At 43.4% G+C, this 18396-nt stretch overlaps 1 protein-coding gene across 1 annotated transcript; it reads right to left on the minus strand.

The window, feature by feature from the left end:
* Positions 1-6183: 6183 nt before the first annotated feature.
* FAM199X (family with sequence similarity 199, X-linked) lies at positions 6184-18024 on the minus strand. The gene is made up of 6 exons (XM_077307737.1): positions 17631-18024; positions 15426-15645; positions 14137-14286; positions 13696-13857; positions 12603-12863; positions 6184-9858 (listed from the first exon to the last, which is right to left on the minus strand). The coding sequence occupies exons 1-6, from the start codon at positions 17819-17821 to the stop codon at positions 9688-9690; spliced, it is 1155 nt and encodes a 384-aa protein (XP_077163852.1). The 5' UTR covers positions 17822-18024; the 3' UTR covers positions 6184-9687.
* Positions 18025-18396: the final 372 nt, after the last annotated feature.

An 18396-nucleotide genomic window follows, 5' to 3' on the forward strand; every position in this document is an offset into this window, starting at 1 on the left:
CCACTACTTTCCCCAGGAATGCTATATGTCAGGGGTAGTCAACCTGTGGTCCTCCAGATGTCCATGGACTACAATTCCCATGAGCCCCTGCCAGCATTTGGGAATTGTAGTCCATGAACATCTGGAGGACCACAGGTTGACTACCCCTACTATATGTGACAGGTCAGTAGCTGGCAAGTTCCCGTGGATCCAGAGATGGGTTTCTTCAATAGCGAGCCTACAACTGTCTTTTAGTTCAGGGGTAGTCAGCATTTGCTGGCAAGGGCTCGTGGGGATTGTAGTCCATGAACAACTGGAGGACCACAGGTTGCCTACCCCTGTTTTAGTCCATCCAGGAATTCTCCCATCCAGAGGGAGAGGTTCTCTCTCCGAGGGGGACAGTGCAGAAGCCCGTCAATCACTCCACAATAGCAGCATTATGTCTAGACTGCATTATTGAGGTTGGAGGAATAGAAGGCACCCTTGGAAGAACTGCTATCCTTTGGCTGCTTCAACAAAAGCAACTCTCTTTCCACGGCTAGGGAGCCAAACACAGTCAGTCCAATATTGGCAAGGCAATCCTCTGAATGCGTGTAAGATAAATGGACTTAATGGCACCAAGCAAACATGACATTTTCACTGCCCTGTGATCACAGAGGAGTCATTAAGTAAAATGATTAATCACAAATCAATGTTACTAAGCTTCTTTAGAGATGATGCTCCCCTTGCCATGCGAGTGGAAGCTCTAAATTTATGCGCTAATGCATTTATTCTAGCTCCAAGCCTCTTGTTATTGGTCTTTGGTATAAACGTCTGCTGGAGATTTGTGTGCAATTAAGCTCAAGCGATGACCTCCTTCTACACATTTTGGCACTTTTTATCCGAAGGCTTGTTGTGCAAATATATAAATGAATTCAAGCATTATATGGAATTGCATTAACGGTAATTTCCAGGCAGACAGATATATTCCTGAATTTTAATACATGCACCAACAAGGTAATTTGCCCCATAAATTACTCATTTTATCAGTCTGCAAATAGATGTATCTGCCATTTGATGGATTTATGCTAAGGCATTAAAACTATGCACTTGTTGAACTGAACACACTGCTGTTCCTTGCAACTGTTTGCCAATCTAATCTTTTGGAAGGAAGAGTACAGATTTATTTGAGGAACGTTTAGTAAGCTGCATTGCCTATATTATGTATTTTGTACTTGTTTAAGCGTCAATATTGTTTAGGAGGGAAAGGAGACTGGGGCACACTCTCGCAAAGTAAGAATGTGGTGAGCACACACTCACTTAAGCATGGTTTGGCCCCAATTCAGAAGACTGCCATCACACATCATGCAACATCTGTGAGGTTACTGCATAGGCAATTCAGAAAAAAAATCCCAATGCATCTGAAGACATCAGCCTTTTGGAAAGAGCTCTTGAAATGCCAAAGAAGGCAATGGGATATAGTTATCCCAGGACCTTATGTACATTATGGGAAGAGAGACATAATGCTGAACTAAAGGAATTGCAGCATTGCTTCAGCTACTGCAAAAGACACACTTGTCAGTGCCAGTAATGTAAACTCTCTCCCTCCCACAACCAGAGCATCATCGCAGCTATTCGAATGGACAAAACAACCTCTAAAAAGCCGTTTGGTCACAGGGGCCAGCAACCTTTTGTAACCACATTAAAATTCAGAGCAAGAGAGAAAAAAACAAAACAAAACAAAAAGCCAGAGTAAGACAGCCATTTACAGAAAATAGGCAGCTTAATATAACAGATTTTGACATATTATTTTATTAATAATCCATAAAGGTTTCTTCATCCTATACACTGGTTGCTTGGAGTCCTTCATTACAGTGGTTCTCAACCTTGGGGTCACGACCCCATTTGGGGTCGCTGGGTCCCTTCCCCATGGCCCCCAGGTTGCTGGCCACCACAGCACCGGCAGCCTGTGGCAGAGGGCGCATGCCCACCTTCTCCCAGTCTGAGGTACCTCCCTTGTATTTTCTTCCCTGCCTGAACCTTGCCCCGCCCACTTCCTCCCACCTGCTCAGAGGCCAACCACCAATGCAGGCGCCGTGCAGGAGTCAACGAACATGAGAAAGAGGCCACAAGGCTCTGCCCACATCCCAGCGTGAGCTTTCCCCCCTTCCCTTATGGCACCAGAGACACGCATCTTATATCATTGTTTTTAGTGCACTGGCTTAAACCTGTGTGCCATTTTCACGAGGATTAAATCCACCTCCCTTTCTGTAAAGGATCTTCAAGAATTTCCTTTGCTCTCATGAAAATCTTCACATGCCCTTCCATTCACGTACTAATCATCCCAGCATCCCCATCTACTCCTCCAATACATCTCATCCTAAAGATTTCATCTTCTGTTTTAAAGAGCCATATTTGATCACATGTAAATTTAAATTGGCTCTGGGGACTCCCAAAGCTGCAGAAGATATTGATTACATTTCTCTCCCACTTCTGACCCTTTTCTCCCCAAGCACCTCACTTATTCATTGCAACAATTACGGGTGGTAGTCTGCCACAATTCCCAGGTTTTCTGCCATGATTTTAATTGTTTCAGTGCTTTGATTCTTTTGCCTGCTTGACCTATCTTGCCCTGATGTAACACAGATGCTTTGGTTTGACACCCCAGGGTCACTTCCTGCCACTAAGTTTCACAACTCCCTATCCTCCCCTCACATTCCTTCCCCTCCCTTTGCTTAGTACTCCCTAGTTCCCAGACCTGTAGTTTTAACAGCCCAGTTCTAACAGCACAGTTCTTTGAACTGTGCTTGGTTCGAATTCCCATGGGAGGGGAGACAAATCCCTATATTGCTTGTTGTATACTTGATACTCCAGTCCTGACTCTGTCTTCATTATAGATGCTTTCATTTTCTTTAAAGAAACTTTCATTCTAAGCGGTTACCTATTGAAAAATTGAAGTTCTCCCATGATCTAGGCAAGACCTGCAGCCTGGCTTACGCAAGCACATCCATTGCTTGATAAAATGCCATTCACTAAAAATGATACTAAGCTCCTTTAGAAATGACGCTCCCTTTGGCATGCAACTAAACGTTAGAAGCCTATGGGTTAACACTTTTAGTTATTTGTTTGCTGGAATGAGCCACCACAGGTGTTATCTTCTCCTCTTGAGATGAATTTTGCATTAGCATACAAACCTGCTTGAAATACCTATGCAAACCAGGAAGGACTGGTGAACTTCCAAATGTCTGTTATCAACTGATTTTACAGAACCGGCATTCCCAATAGCTTGCCTATTAAAGACCAAATACTTGTTCCCGGGATTTTTCAAAACACGTTAATACAAGTAAAGCACTCCCTCTAGAGGAATGTTCAGTTCCTCAGGAATCCTCAGCTAATGCTAACCTTTTGGAACTGTCCATAGTGTTTTCCTTTAAATTGATTGAAGCGATTGAGGGCAAAAGAAGAAGGGGATGACAGAGAATGAGGTGGCTGGATGGAGTCACTGAAGCAGTGGGTGTGAACTTAAATGGACTCTGGGGAATGGTAGAGGACAGGAAAGCCTGGAGGATCATTGTCCATGGGGTTGCGATGGGTCGGACATGACTTCACAATTAACAACAACAAATGCTAACCAGTTAGTGGTCCCTGGCCCTAAGGGAGTACACCTGGCCTCAATCAGGGACAGGATGCTTTCTGCCTGGCCTTTTACATGGTGTTTTGCAGGGCCTGTAAAACAGGGCTCTTCTGCCAAGATTTGGTGGGGCCACTGAACTGAGAAATTCTATTGTACCCCTATCAGAATACCCCTTGAGAACTGCTCAAGAGCTTCTGGGAAGAGATGCAGACAATCTGACAACTGCTTAAATTTGATGTTTTAAAAGGCTTTAAATCAGGGGTAGTCAACTTGTGGTCCTCCAGATGTCATGGACTACAATTCCCATGAGCCCCTGCCACCAACTGCTGGCAGGGGCTCATGGGAATTGTAGTCCATGGACATCTGAAGGACCACAGGTTGACTAGCCCTGCTTTAAATAATATAGAGTTAAACAGAAATTTCTAAGAACAATTGTTATCTATTATATATTGAATCATATATGTTGTTCAGCACCCTGAGCTGGCCTCAGGAGGGTGATATACAAATCTAATAAATTATATTAGGGCAGAGAGCAACATATATGATACAATGTATAATAGATATTATTTATATGTATATTTATTTATATTTTATTTATTGGACTAACACGCCACCATTCCCAGACCAGCTGGCCCAGGTCATGTTTGGTCCATAAAATCATAACACCATAAAAAAATCATAACACCCACCCCCTCCCTTACCAGCTGCAAAAGTGGCATTGTATATATGCATATGCCCAGAGAGATGTTCTACAGGTGATATATTTATTTAAAAAAAAACAAGAGTGGGTTGAGAACAAAGCTGATTCAGAGCCTGACCTTAGGCCTCTTCTCTGCTTTTTGTATAGAACACCCTGCAGATTTGAGTAGATGGAGTTCAGTGGAAGTGGTGCCTTAGCCCTTTGGGAAAACGGGGGAGGGGGGCATTTCCAGTTAGAAATTTTTCAATAAAATATCTCTGGGCCATCAAGGGCAACACAAAAGCCTCTTGAAAGAAAGAGAGGCCAGGTAAAGCATGGCAACTATAACAGAAACACATTTAGATCACAAGTTTTCACAGTTGTTGAACTCTGAGGATTCTGAGAACAGATAGTAGCTGCCTCAGCAAAACAGCAATTATGGTGGTAGTGGTGAAACAGATTACCATACGGCTGCCATGCTGGCCACTTGAAATTGGTGTTTCTCGCAGACACAGAAATGATGTCTTCTGAAGAACGCATGAAGATGCCTTATACTGAATCAGACACTTGGTCCACTGCAGTCAGTAATATCTACTAAGACCAGCAATGCCTCCTCATGTTCTCAGAGATCTTTCCCATCACTCACTAAATGAATAGTTAACTCAATATGCTAGGGATTAAATTTGAGACTTTCTGCGTGCCAGGCAGATGTTCTGCCACTGAACCACAGTACCTCCTTCAGTGAGGTGGAAGGAAGCCAGGAATAGCTTATTGCTTTAGGAAAAAACAACAGGGCAACAGGAAACACACGGGTATACCAGAAAACACCCATGTTGGGGAGCAATTATTTCAATAATTCATAAAAGTTAATACAAGCCAAATGGCATGGTGACAGCCAAGAAAGCCCATCACAAAAGTCTGGAAGGACCTTAGAGATCAACATTTCAATAGGAAATGTCATGAGTCACAACCCACTTCATCAGATGTCAAGGAAAATCACACCAGAAAATCCTATGGGAAAGGCTAGGGGTAAAGAGTCAAGGTTTGTTGTCTTTCGTTTGTAAATTTCAGTTGATACAGTAGGCTAGGTATAATTTCCTGGTACAAGTTTCACATATCTATCTGATAAAGTTGGCTGTGACTCACAAAATCTCATACTGAAATAAATGGTAGTCTGTAAGGTGCCACTGGACCTGCTTTATTTTGCTATGGCTTCAGGTTTTTGCATGGCTGAAGTAAATCCTTCAGGGATTTACTAAATCACCCAGCTTAATATACTGTGTATTAATCATGGAATCTAAATAGTTGCATGAAATCACAGTGCATTTAGTCAGATCAATCAGCTCACCAGTTCAAAACAGACACTTTCTAATATTAGTCCATCTAGCCTAGTACAGAACAGAGTTTTCATTTATTGATCTTTGCCAGTTATGTCCCCATGGACCCTTTCATCTAGGCAAAAATGTGCTGCACATCTACATTTGGCATACTGTGTACTGTTCTGATCTTCCCCATTTTGAGAAGGCTATCAGAGCTGGAAAAGGCAGAAAAAAATGAGCACTTAGAAATCATTTCCTTTGGAATGAACACTGAAGTATTTGAGGTTCTTTAGTTTCACAAAGACAGGGCAAGGCAAGGGAGAGATTGCACAGGCATGACACGATAGAAGCATATGAAATTATGCATACAGACAAAACGGACAGGAATGTTTTTCTTCCCATAGCTTTAGAACTTGGAATCACCCACCGAAATTGATTCCTGTCCTTGTGGGCTGTTAAAAACAGCATGCCAGACCAGATGACCTTTTGGCCTGATCAGCGGGGCTGTTAAGACTACAACTTCAAGGCTTAAATGTGTATATATGACAATATACACATTTGGTTTCATCTGCCAGAATATGACAATATACGCATTCGGCTTCATTAGCATGGCTTTTTTTTTTTTAATATTGTCTCATACTACCATATTCATGTAACTATTGTAAAATACAATTAACAGCTTGGGTGGAAGGGGGAGTAAGACAGTTCCCAACATTTTTTTTATCCCTCTGTTAAATTCTTCTCAACAGCCAATAAACAGAAAAGATTTTTCTATAAACATTGTCGCAAGTTGATACAGAATGTACAATGAACAGTTGTGTGTGCATTCACAGGTGCCTTTAAGCACACAATACATCTTAGCAGAAATCCTGGAAAAACAGTTCAGATCTGAAACCCCATGGAGCATACTCTCCGAAGCTAGACACCATCCTTCTTGTTCTGGTAATTAAGTGTATAAACTCAGGGCACCAGTATCACTGGCATTCGTGAATCAACTCTTAAGCATGTTGCACAACATATTTAAAAGCCATTAGGGGTATTCGCCAGTCTCCTTCCCTGCAATAAATATACATGATTTCATATTGGCTGAAGTTGTTAGTGTCCCTCGCAGGGGTAGTCAAACCTGTGACCCTCCATATGTCCTTGGACTACAATTCCCATGAGCCCCTGCCAGCAAACACCGGCAGTGGCTCGTGGGAATTGTAGTCCATGAACATCTGGGAGGGTCGCAATTTGACTACCCCTATATATATTTTGCCATATTTGCCAAGCTGACATCCAAGGTAGTGTAGAAGTATCAATCCAATAAAAGTTAGAGCATGAAAGTTTTGGAATGGTTACCAAAAAAACGGAACCTGTTAACCCTTGAAAGACTGTTGAATCAACCATGGAGGGAAGTGGGGGGTTGAGGACTATTAAGTAATTTATATCGGCATTAACAAGGAATTTGGATAATGTACTTATAACAGTTTCTACAAGTATTGTATACCATCCTTAAAAGGACTTAAAATTCATATATACAGGTTTTTATGCCATGTCTGGCCAGAGATGCCTTCCACATTTTCTTGGACCAACATGTAGAAAAATAAAAATACTTACTGTGAACCAAGAAAACGGGCATTGGGACTACCAACTTCTTAAGCAAGCATTCTGTACATACCCAGAGCACTGTAGCTTTTATTCTGCTTTCCAAACACATTTTCCACTTAAGTTTTCAAAGATTTCTAGCTGAAGAGGAAACTGGACGCATGCGCGTGCACGCACACAGACACACACACACGCAAAGTATGAACAAGGTAGTTAGGTGATCTTTTCCTAAGTAATCAAACTAAAGAGAACAGTGGCCTTTTCCAAGCAAGTTTTCAGTGCTCCTTCTAAGTCTTATTAGCGAAGTTATTCCCAAGGATGCAACCAAAATGTTTGCTTCCTCATACAGTTTAAATTAAATATTTATGCAGATCGCACAGAGCTCAAGATAAACATGACACAAATGGAGAGCTACCAAGCAGGTCCTCTCTACTGGCTAATTTGGCTTCCTTAGCATAAAAAGTATCCACTATAGCAGGGGTAATCAATCTGTGGTCCTCCAGATGTCCATGGACTACAATTCTCATGAGCCCCTGCCAGCATTTGCTGGCAGGGGTTCATGAGAATTGCAGACCATGAACATCTGGAGGACCACAGGTTGACTACCCCTGCACTATAGAATTTAAAAAAACACACACGATGGATAGCTTCTCAGACAACTGTTCATCCCAAAGCAGTTTGTTCCATTTTAAAACTGACATTAACTGGGCTCAAGGTATGACAGTGTTCAATTCAGACAGACCACCTGGCTTAAAAAAAAAAAGCCCTCAATGATTTCAAATCAAACTCAAGTTAATTTAGGAAGAAACAGACACAGAGCAATTGCAAAGTGTTGCCACCAATTCAATTGTAAGATATAGTTCTCTATCCCCTCCCCCCAAAAAGATGCCTACTGGTCTGTTTTCTCTCTGCATCTCTCTGAAGTACACTGGCCATAACCAGTGTAATACTTTTAAATAAACTGATTGTATCCAAAAGGCAGAGCCCTGTTTGCACCCACCCTCAACATACCCTATCATTGGCAAGGAGTGTTGGTCTGCCTGAGTGACAAAAGCCTTCAAGCTCCAGTCAAAACCTGAGTTACCAGAGGGACTGAACACTGATTTAAAATACGAAAGGTAAGCATTTTCCAACAGGTAAACATAAAAATCCAGTGTTTAATGAATTTATGTTTAGCAACGCGCCATGCACTCCTAAGTGACAGATTCATACGTTGAGGAAGTTGAAAAATGCAGAGGTAGTTGCACGGAAAATGTACAAGTGTTCTTTCAAAGCAATCTGCTTAAGTGGTTTACACGTTGCACTGCCACATGGTATTTCTAGAAACTCAATCAATATTATCTGAATTAGATCAGTGTCGTCATTATGGCAGAAAAGTATGCACTTTTATTTTAAAAGCACTCAGATACAGGGTCAAGATGAAACTCTCACTTTTCACTGTGAAACTCATGTTGAAGAGGATGACGGTGGTTTGACATTTAACTTCTTAAAAGCTAGATGGGTTCAGTGGGTGAGCGTCAACGGAAGAACACCAGAACAGGAAACTTCTATTTCAGCTTTGCTATTTTCTCCCTATATCCCTAACACTTTAAATAGGTCTTTAATTTTAAGGCACATGATGCTATGGATTTGGAACATATAAAGAAACATGCGCTGATGGGCGGCTGGAGGAAGAATTACCTTTTGCAGACTGTCTCATTGCTTTATAAAACTTGCTTTAAACCAGACACAGAAAAAAATTGCACACAGGACTGGCATCCACACACTGTCTCAAGTAAACTGCGCTGCTATGCAAGCAAAACAGCTATGTTTCTTTGCACAAGTAGCAACCCAATTTAAACAAGATGCTGTGTGAAGGTCTGATTTGTTTAGCATCCGATTTAAACCAAGTCTAAATGACAGGCCTGTATCACTGGCCACCCATCATGTTGAAAGCAGCCTGGTAAGCCATGACTTCTTCAGGTAGAAAGCAGCCTGCTATCCACACACTGTGGTTTGCCATCCACTTGAGAACAGCCCTTGCCTGGGTTGCACTGGTTCATAGGGCTGGCCATACAGGCCACGTGGCTGTGAACAGAATGAAACCACAGTAACAGTTCTGGGAGATCTAAATAACCTTCCTGGAGAATTTCATAGAACTACAGCAGCAAGACAAGGGGGGACAAATCTCAAAGCTATTTTACACAAAGTATCAAATAACCCAGAACAGATGGTTGCTGATGAAAAAGACTTCTACCACCTTGTCACTTTTAGTAGCATTAAGGAGGAATGGAACCTTTCTCAATTGGCATGCAAAGGCAAATTAAACATCGCCCTAATTTTTTTTTTAAAGGATACATTCTTGGACTTCTTATCGCCTGCAAAATTAATATTTCTAAAATATATGGATGGGCACCGTACAACAGAGGATTGTGAGCCACACACCTAGCCACAGTTTTGAGAGAAGTGTATGCATGTAAACAATGAGATATGCTTAAGGCTTAGAAAGAACACTGACAAGTCCATCTCGGTCACATCAAGACATCCACGTCTCCTTCATGGTCCTCCTCCGTCACTTTTAAAGAGAGAACCTCTTCGTTAAGAAACAGGCCACTCAGCCTCTCCTTCCGAGCTTGCCTCTGCTCTTTCAGCTGCCTCTTCCGTAAAGCCTTTTGCTGCAGTTTGCGTTGTTTAGAACGTTTCTGTCAAAAAATTAAAAGAAATCACCAGTCAGCTCTTTGTAGTAATAAAGCACTGCTTTATTTCCACATCAGCTTTTAATAATACAAGTTCCCCTCTCTCCACACAGCTGGTATAACAATCTGAAGAGCCTAACGCAGATAAATGTGCCACCTCCCTAAACAAGGCTGGATGAAAAAGAAAAAGCTTAAATGGGGGTGGGGGGGGGGGGAGAAAGTACACCATCTTCTCTTCGGAAGAACTGAAGACCACTGAAGGTGGCAAAGTTATGCTAAAACCATCAACACGTCCACTAAATCTGAATCTTCCACAATACTTATAACAGGAGAGCTTCAGGTGTGTAACCATATTGGTCTGAAGCAGCAAGACAAAGTTTGAATCCAGCAGCACTTTTAAGACCAACAAAATTGTATTCAATGTGTCAGCTTTCATGCAAGGTGTCAGCAGTCTGTATTGGAAGAAGAGTGCCTGCTTATACCTTGACTTCAACTTTGTCTTAAAGGTGCCACTGGACTAAAACTGTTTGATGGTAGAGTTTGTTCAGCTTTGAAACCATTTGGACTGAGGTGATAATCTCATTATTTGAAAATGTAATGAAAAACAAGAGATCCTTGCACTAATGAATGACAGACAGTATTAAATAGGAGGTTGTCTTATATCTAAGAGACCTAGGTCCCCACTCAAAAAAAAAAGGCATCACGTTTTTGCAACATACAGAATGTAGTCCCTCTTTAATTGAATAAAAAGGTAGTGGACAGGACACTGACTCTGATGAGGCGCTAATCAAAAGGTCAGGTAGGAAGATAGAAATCAACCTCTCCCTCTGGAGAACTCCTGGAGGGGTTGAAATAGGCAGTGGCATGTCCTCTGCTGAAGAAATCATCTGTGGATCCATGGGAGCCCACCAACTACTGTCAAGTCTCGCACCTAGTGTTTCTAGGGAAGGTGGTGGAAAGAGCTGCCGCTGTCCAGCTGACATCATTCCTGGATGGAGCTTTGGTCCTAGACCCAGCCCAATTGGGCTTCCAGACTGGCCACAGGGTTGAATTGGTTGCCCTGATCACAGAATCATAGAGTTGGAAGGGACCACACAGGCCATCTAGTCCAACCTCCTGCTCAACGCAGGATCAGCCCAAAGCATCCTAAAGCATCCAAGAAAAGTGTGTATCCAACCTTTGCTTGAAGACTGCCAGTGAGGGGGAGCTCACCACCTCCTTAGGCAGCCTATTCCACTGCTGAACTGATGGATAATCTCCACTGCCAGCTGCACCAAGGTGGGTCAGTGCTGCTAATATTACTTTACCTCCCAGCAGTGTTTGGCACAGTAGACCACAAGCTACTAGTTCACTGCCTTGCCGATGCTGGGACATGAGGGACAGCCCTCCAATGATTGACCTCTGTTCTTCAGGGTTGAGGACAGAGCATGGCAACTGGAAAGAACCAATCACATTGTTCTCTCCCAACTTTTGAGGAGTTCTCTCAAGCAGTTCTCTCCCAATTTTTTTCAGTATCTTTATGCGCCCTCTCACCCATCTGATTCAGAGATTCAGACTGGGATGTCATCAATATGCCGATGACACCCAGCTCTTCCTCCTGATGGACTGCCATCCTGATTCAACCCCAGATTCATCAGCCGGATGTCTGGAAGCAGTGGCGGACTGGCTCAAGCAAAGCCATCTGAAGCTTAATCCTTCAAGGTCAGAGGTCTTGTGGTCTGGTAAGAAAGGCCCAGGTGAGGAAGTGTGACTGCCCTACCTGGATCTGGTACAACTCAGGCAGGAACCTGGGCGTGACCTTTGACACCTCTCTCTCTGCGGAGGAACAGTCACAAGAGTAGCACAGCTAGCATTCTTTCACTTGAATCAAGCTAAGCTATTAGTATTCTACCTGGCCTCAGAACACCTAGACACAGTGATCCAGGTGGTGGTCACCTCTAGGCTGAATTTCTACAACTCACTCTATGCAGGCCTACCTTTATCCTGATCCAGAAACTACAAATGGTGCAGAATGCAGCATCCAGGGTTCTTACGGGAACACCCTTCAGGGCCCACATCTGGCCATACTTCCTACAGCAGCACTAACTACCAGTTGACTACCAGCTTAAGGTTCTGGTAATCACCTTCAAGGCCACACACAGTCTGGGCCCTGAGTACCTGAGGGACCGCCTCTCCACATATGCCTCCCAAAAACCACTCAGCTCTGCAGGTACCAACAAGCTGGCAATCCCTGGCCCAGGGGTCTCGTCTGGCCCTAACCAGAGCCAGGGCTTTCTCCATCCTGGCCCCCACCTGGCGGAAAGAGATCAGGGCCCTAACAGAGCTAAAGCAATTTCACAAGGCCTGTAAAATGGAATTCTTCTACCAGGCTTTTGGTTGAGACAAGTGAACCAACTCCATCAACCAGTGGACACAGACACTCTCATGATCAATTGTACCCACAGATGAAGAGCTGAATTCACAGTGCAGTTAACTGTACTGTAGAGATAAAACTATAATGTTCTACTGTTAAATATTAAACAGTCAAATGTTCTATTTTGGGACGCGTTCCTACTGTTAAAAATGTAATACATTAAGATCATGTTTCTTGGTAGCATATCGGGGAAGTTTCATTGTAAACCGCCCTGAGCTGCAAGGGAGGGCGGTATAAAAATATAATATATATATTTAAAAATAAAATAAAATAGTTGGCAGCCCAAATGGGTATGAAAAGCATTTTATGCAAAGGACCACAAAATCAGAAACTTTACTTTTGAGTCCCGGATTCGCTCTGCGGCACTTGTAGATAAGTTGCTGTCGCTGTGTGCCCGACTCATGTTCGCGCTGGAGTTTGAGCCGGAGTTGCCAATGCTGGAACCGCTGCTGCTTGCTGAGCTGACCATGCTGGCACTGCTACTGCTGGCGCTGGCACCACTCACCCCACTGGCACTCCCACAGCTGTAGCCACTGCGCTTCCAGTTCTCTCTAGCAGACCGCTGCCGAGGGCCGTGCTCCTTAATATAGTTTCGGACCTAGACGTAGAGCATGGAGGGCAGGAAAGATAGGGGGGACACCTGTTTTTCAGAGTACTTTTGAAATGGAACACAAAACCTGATGAGACAAACAGCTGAAATTCAAGAGGTACGCAAGAGAGGGAACTACAACATGACTGGAAGACTGATTTATTGTTATTTTATTTGTTCATTTAAATATTTATTCCCAGCCTTTCCTCTTGTGTATTCCCAGTCTTCAGCTACATGAAAACATAGGCTCTATGCTATTACATTCTAGCTCAGTAGTCCCCCAACCTTTTTATCAAGGGGAACCGGTCAACACTTGACAATTTTACTGAGGCTCGGGGGGGGGGGGGGGTAGTCTTTTGCCGAGGGATGTCACCACCACTGCCTGAGCCCCTGCTCCACTTGCTTTCCCGCCAGCGCCCCTGACTTCCCGCCGCCCCTGCGGGGCGCTGCCAATCAGGAGCTGCACAGTGCCACATCAAGGGGGAGCCCCAGCCATGGGGGCTGCTGGAGAGCACCAAAGGTGAGCCAGCGGCAGAGTGGCAGGGCAGCCCCCGAGGCAGCAGTCGGGGAGGAGGACAAGGAGGAGCCGCATCCCGGTACCAACTGATCCACGGACCGGGACCGGTCTCCAGACCGGGGGTTGGGGACCACTGTTCCAGCTTTTAAACGCTGATATTTATAATTTTGCAGAAGAGCAAGCCACAATGCCTCCTGAAACCAGGACAGTAATAAAGGCAATGCCTTGAAAATCTAGTTGTCAGGCATTCCCAGAAACAAACATGCATGCATGCCAAAAAGCAGACACTTATGATTAAAAGCGTCTCACACAATTTTAGTGTACCTGCTTCAGCTTTTCATCAGTGAGGCAATTTAATTCTATAATAAACTCATTATCTGTAGGTGAAATCTGAGCAGTAGGATCAATGATTTTAATGATATCCAGTTGCTCTCGAAGCCCCATCTCCGTGCTGACCTTGCGACTCAGATATTCAATATATTCAACCTAAGGAAAACAGAATGGCAGTTAGTTAGTAATTATTTCAAAAACAAACCTCTCAATAGGCAGGACCCCAGAATCAAGCTCAAGAGTATCAAAGGGTGCTCTGCATCCAAATATCAAGAGGTGGAAAAAATGCAAAATGCAAAACTTAATTTCTTCTATAAAATTCAGAAACAACTAATTCTAGTTACAGTTTATGTCAACAATAATGTAACATATTTGTGAAGATTCAGGCCCTGTTCCCCAGGTATTCTGAAATCTCCTAAATACCGAAGGTCCCACCTGTTCATCGTTAGTCATTGCACTCCATGGCAGCTCATCAAGATTCCTGTGCTTGTTTTTCTTTTTTGGAAGCAGGCAAGGAGAGCTTGGAATACTCGGTATGATGTCAGAGAGCACATCACTTCCACTTGCAATGTCACTGCCAGGCAACTTACAGAAATACACAAAGAAAAATGAAACTAAGACTTCCAGCTATAACAATACAGTCTAAAACTTCAATAATGATACCAACCTATGGAACACTGATAGGCTTTAAGCCGCAGCTGGACAGATACTTATTCCGGATGCTTTAGGCTAATCCTGCATTGAGTAGAGGGTTGGACTACATGACCTGTATGGCCCCTTCCAACTCTATGATTATATGAACACAAAAATCTTCACTCCCTACCCTCCTCCAAGTGACAGCCTTTCAAATACTTATAGACAGCAATCATGTTCCCTCTTAACCTCTTCTCCAGGCTGAACATTCCCGAATCCCTTAGCCTTTCCTCATAGGGCATGGTCCCCAGGCCCCAGATTATCCTCAGCACTCTCCTGTGCACCCTCTCCATTTTGTCCGCATACTTTTTATAGTGAAGGTTCCAGAATTGCACATAGTACTCCAGGTGCAGTCTAATCCAATGCAGTATACAGCAAGATTATATCTTGCGATTTTGATGCAATGCTTCTGTTGATACAGCCCAAGACTGCATTCACCTTCTTTAGTGCTGCATCTCACTGTCTGTTCATATTTCGCTTACAGTCCACAAGTACCCCAAGATTTTGTTCACACACACTGCTACCCGGATATATATATCCCATCCAGTATTCTCATTTTTGTGATCTAGATGTAGAACTTTGCACTTCTCCTTATTGACTTGCATTTTCTCATTTGTCCTCTTTTCCAGATCCCGTTGAACTCTATCTCTGTCTTCTGGGGAACTTGCTATTCCTCCCAATTTGATCTAATTTGCAAATTTAATGAATACTCCCTCTATCCCTTCAGCCAGATCATTGATAAAAATACTGAAAAGTCCCGCCAGTACCAACCAGTAACAACCCGTGGCACCCCACCGCTCACCTTCCTCCAACCCGATGAAACACCATTAACAACTAGTCTTTAGGTGCAATTATCTAACCAGTTCCCTAGCCACCTAACATCCAAAAATCCCATCTCCAGTCCTCCAGTTCACTCAATAACAAAGAGGTGTTATTCAATTCTGATGTGGGGAAAAACCTCCTTTACAAACCATTAAGGTAGGAAACCCAGTTACTTCCCCATAATCCACAAACCTCAGAAATATTTTTACCTGCCATTCAAATTCACTGTCTGACCAGTCCCAATAGGTGCTAATAGAAGAAGAGACATCACTGCAGACACTACCCTCGGGGAACAGATCAAATGATGTCAACTCTTGGTCATCCAACAGAGAGTAGCAGTCATCCTGGTCACCAACAGACACAGAAGAAAACAGTTCTTCACTGCATTCTGAGCTGGCTACACTTGTTCCACAAGAAGTCAAGTTCCACCTGAAAAACAGAAAAATGGTCAACTGTAACCTCAGTCTTTAAAAAACTTCCAAGGCTGAAGTTCTAAGGAAGGTTGCTTGCATTTAGGAGATGATTCATACAAACTTTAGGGATATATACCAATTAACAAAAAGCTTCTTAAAATCATTGTGCTGAATGGCTCTCCATATGAATTAAGCAGGTTGCATCCCAGGACAGAGTTACACATAAGTTTTTTCTCAATGTGCACCAGTGCTGGGATAGCAGAAGAGAATTTTTGAGGGTGATAGGACCTGCTGGAACACACAAAGAGAATACCTAGTTGGCTTGTAGAATTCAGTGCTGCAGAACATTATATACTTGCAATAATGGCTTTTTAAAAGGAACTATCTGAATTTATACAGGAGAGATCCATGAATATTTCTTAAATTGCACTGGCTAAATGGAGCCTCCATATTCAGAGATAATGCACCTCTGTGTACCATTTACAGGAAGGTAACTATAGTGGGAGAATGTTATCTCTGTGCATGAGCTTTAAGGGGCATCCAGTTACTACTATAAGATGCTAGATTTGATGGGCCACTTGTCTGCTCCAGTAGTGCATCATATAGTAGTCTCAATGGGACACTGGTCTGTGTGTCCATTGGTGTAACATTGCATTTTCCTATACAACTCTTTTCAGTAAGTAGTACCAGTAACATCTTATTTACAGAATAGTCTGCTTGAAAATTTACAAGGTTCATTCTTTGCAAACCTTGTGAACCTTTGCAAAACAAATAAAATCGGTTAAGTTCCAAATCCAGTTCAAGGTTCTGGTACTCACCTTTAATTCCTTATGCAGTATGAACCCTGTGTATCTGAGGAACCATGTTTCCCAGAGAACATTGCAGTCAAGCAATACCAACCAAATGAGGATCACTGGCCCCAAAGAAATATGTTTGGCCTCAACCAGAGCCAGGACCTTTTCAGCCCTGGTGGAATGAGCTTCCCAGGAACATTAAGTTCCATCAGGGCCTACAAGATGAAGATTTTCTGCCAGGCCTGCAGTTGAGGCCAATCAGAATTAGAACTATATATTTACCAGGTTTCCCTCCTCTAATACCCCCCTTCTGCCTCCCCCAGCCAGTTGACTGTTATTAAGTGAATCATTTAAAACCAAATAAACCAACTGAAGACAAAAAATAATAATATTTTAACTTTTAAAATAAACCATGAATTGATTTTATGTTTTATTTATTTTACTGTTCAAATGTTAAGTATTTTGCTGTTCATCACCCCAAGATGAGGTGGTCCAAGAGGGGTGGTCGGTCAGTCTATATATATATATACACATACATACAACATATATTATGTATATATATATATATATATATATATATATATATATATATATATATATATATATATATATATTAAAACAGAAGCCCTCCTTCTTGCTATGCTGCTATCCATAAGACTTTAAATAAGTAAGATTAGTGATTAATGCCTAATTTTTAATTGAATATTGTGTCAGACCAATTTTAAAAGCATTTATTTTCACTTTTACACTTTGAAACATTCAAAGCAATTTACAATCCATGCCAGTGAAAATAGAAAACCTCCAGTACAAAAAAAGAGATGAGTCCAAACCACCAACCATAAGCTGCGGCTCATACTTATCGCTAGAAACAAGGGATTCACGTGATGAAACCAAGCACATGAGTCCAACAGGCTTAAAAGGAGTCATAAATGGCTCAAAGAAACTGCACCCTACTAATATCAGCAGCCAGCATTCAAAAACGTGTCACTTTTCTACCCGGCTGTCCCCTTCCCACATCTTATCCTCACAACAACCTTGTAAAGGAGAGCGAGCGGAGCGATTGGGCCAAGATCACCCCATGAGTTCCAGGCGAAGCAGGGATTTGAACCCAGGGTCCTGTTACCCCACTGCAAACACTACAACAGACTGACTCTTCGCCTCCAAAGCCTCCTGCCCTCCTCCCGGGCTCAACCTCTGGCCAGCTTGCCTGTGGGCGTGAAGGCGGCGCAGCGGGTCGGTGCGGTGGCAGGAAGAAAGATGGCAGCCGAAGTCGCTAACGTCCAGGCAAGCGGGGCCTTCGTCGGCCAAGCTCAGGCTGCCCGAAGCGCGGGGCGGCGGAGAGAGGAGGGCGCCGGGCTCGTCGGGGGCCAAGAACTTCTCATGGGGCTCGTCTGCCATGGCGGCGCGGAAGGAAGGAAGGCGCGTGGCGAGGCCTGCAGCGCCCTGAAGGGCCTGCCGCGGCGGGAACAGGAAGCCTCAGCCGCCCGCCATAGGAAAGGGAGAAGCGCCCGAACCCGTCCTCGCCGGTTCCAAACAAAACCTCCCCAGCAAGGGGCCGCCGAGATTCACCTCCACCGCGACAGGAAGTGCGGGTTACACTTCCTGTTTCGTCACTGACAGGCAAGACCTCAAGGCAAGAGCGGCTTTTCCCTGCCCTCGCAACAGCGCCCCCTGCGGCATCGTTCGCTCTGGTTATTCTTTGGCTAGGAGAGACCACCAATAGCTATCTAGAGCTTTGGAAACAGCCCCAAGATCATCCCCGGAGAGAGGTGGTCTATAAATTTAATTAAAAATAAATAAAGGGCACTTCACACACATACACTGAGGCAGATGTCATTCATGAGTGTGGAAAAGTGTGCCTCTTTCTAATGCAATAAATATTTGCAGGCCCTACTTCCTTTTTTAATTCATAGTTCCAACACATATTACACACACACACACCAGAAGTGAGGAAGCGTTTAATTTGAGAACCA

Source organism: Paroedura picta, chromosome 13 (genome assembly GCF_049243985.1).
Source record: "Paroedura picta isolate Pp20150507F chromosome 13, Ppicta_v3.0, whole genome shotgun sequence".
NCBI lineage: Eukaryota > Metazoa > Chordata > Lepidosauria > Squamata > Gekkonidae > Paroedura > Paroedura picta.

Coding starts and splice junctions, on each gene's coding strand:
- FAM199X (XM_077307737.1), bottom strand. CDS start 17,821: ATGGCAGACGAGCCCCATGAGAAGTTCTTGGCCCCCGACGAGCCCGGC. Junction 14,287..15,425: donor ACAGTGAATTTGAATGGCAG/GTAAAAATATTT, acceptor TATTTCTGTAAG/TTGCCTGGCAGTGACATTGC. Junction 12,864..13,695: donor CTGATGAAAAGCTGAAGCAG/GTACACTAAAAT, acceptor CTCTACGTCTAG/GTCCGAAACTATATTAAGGA.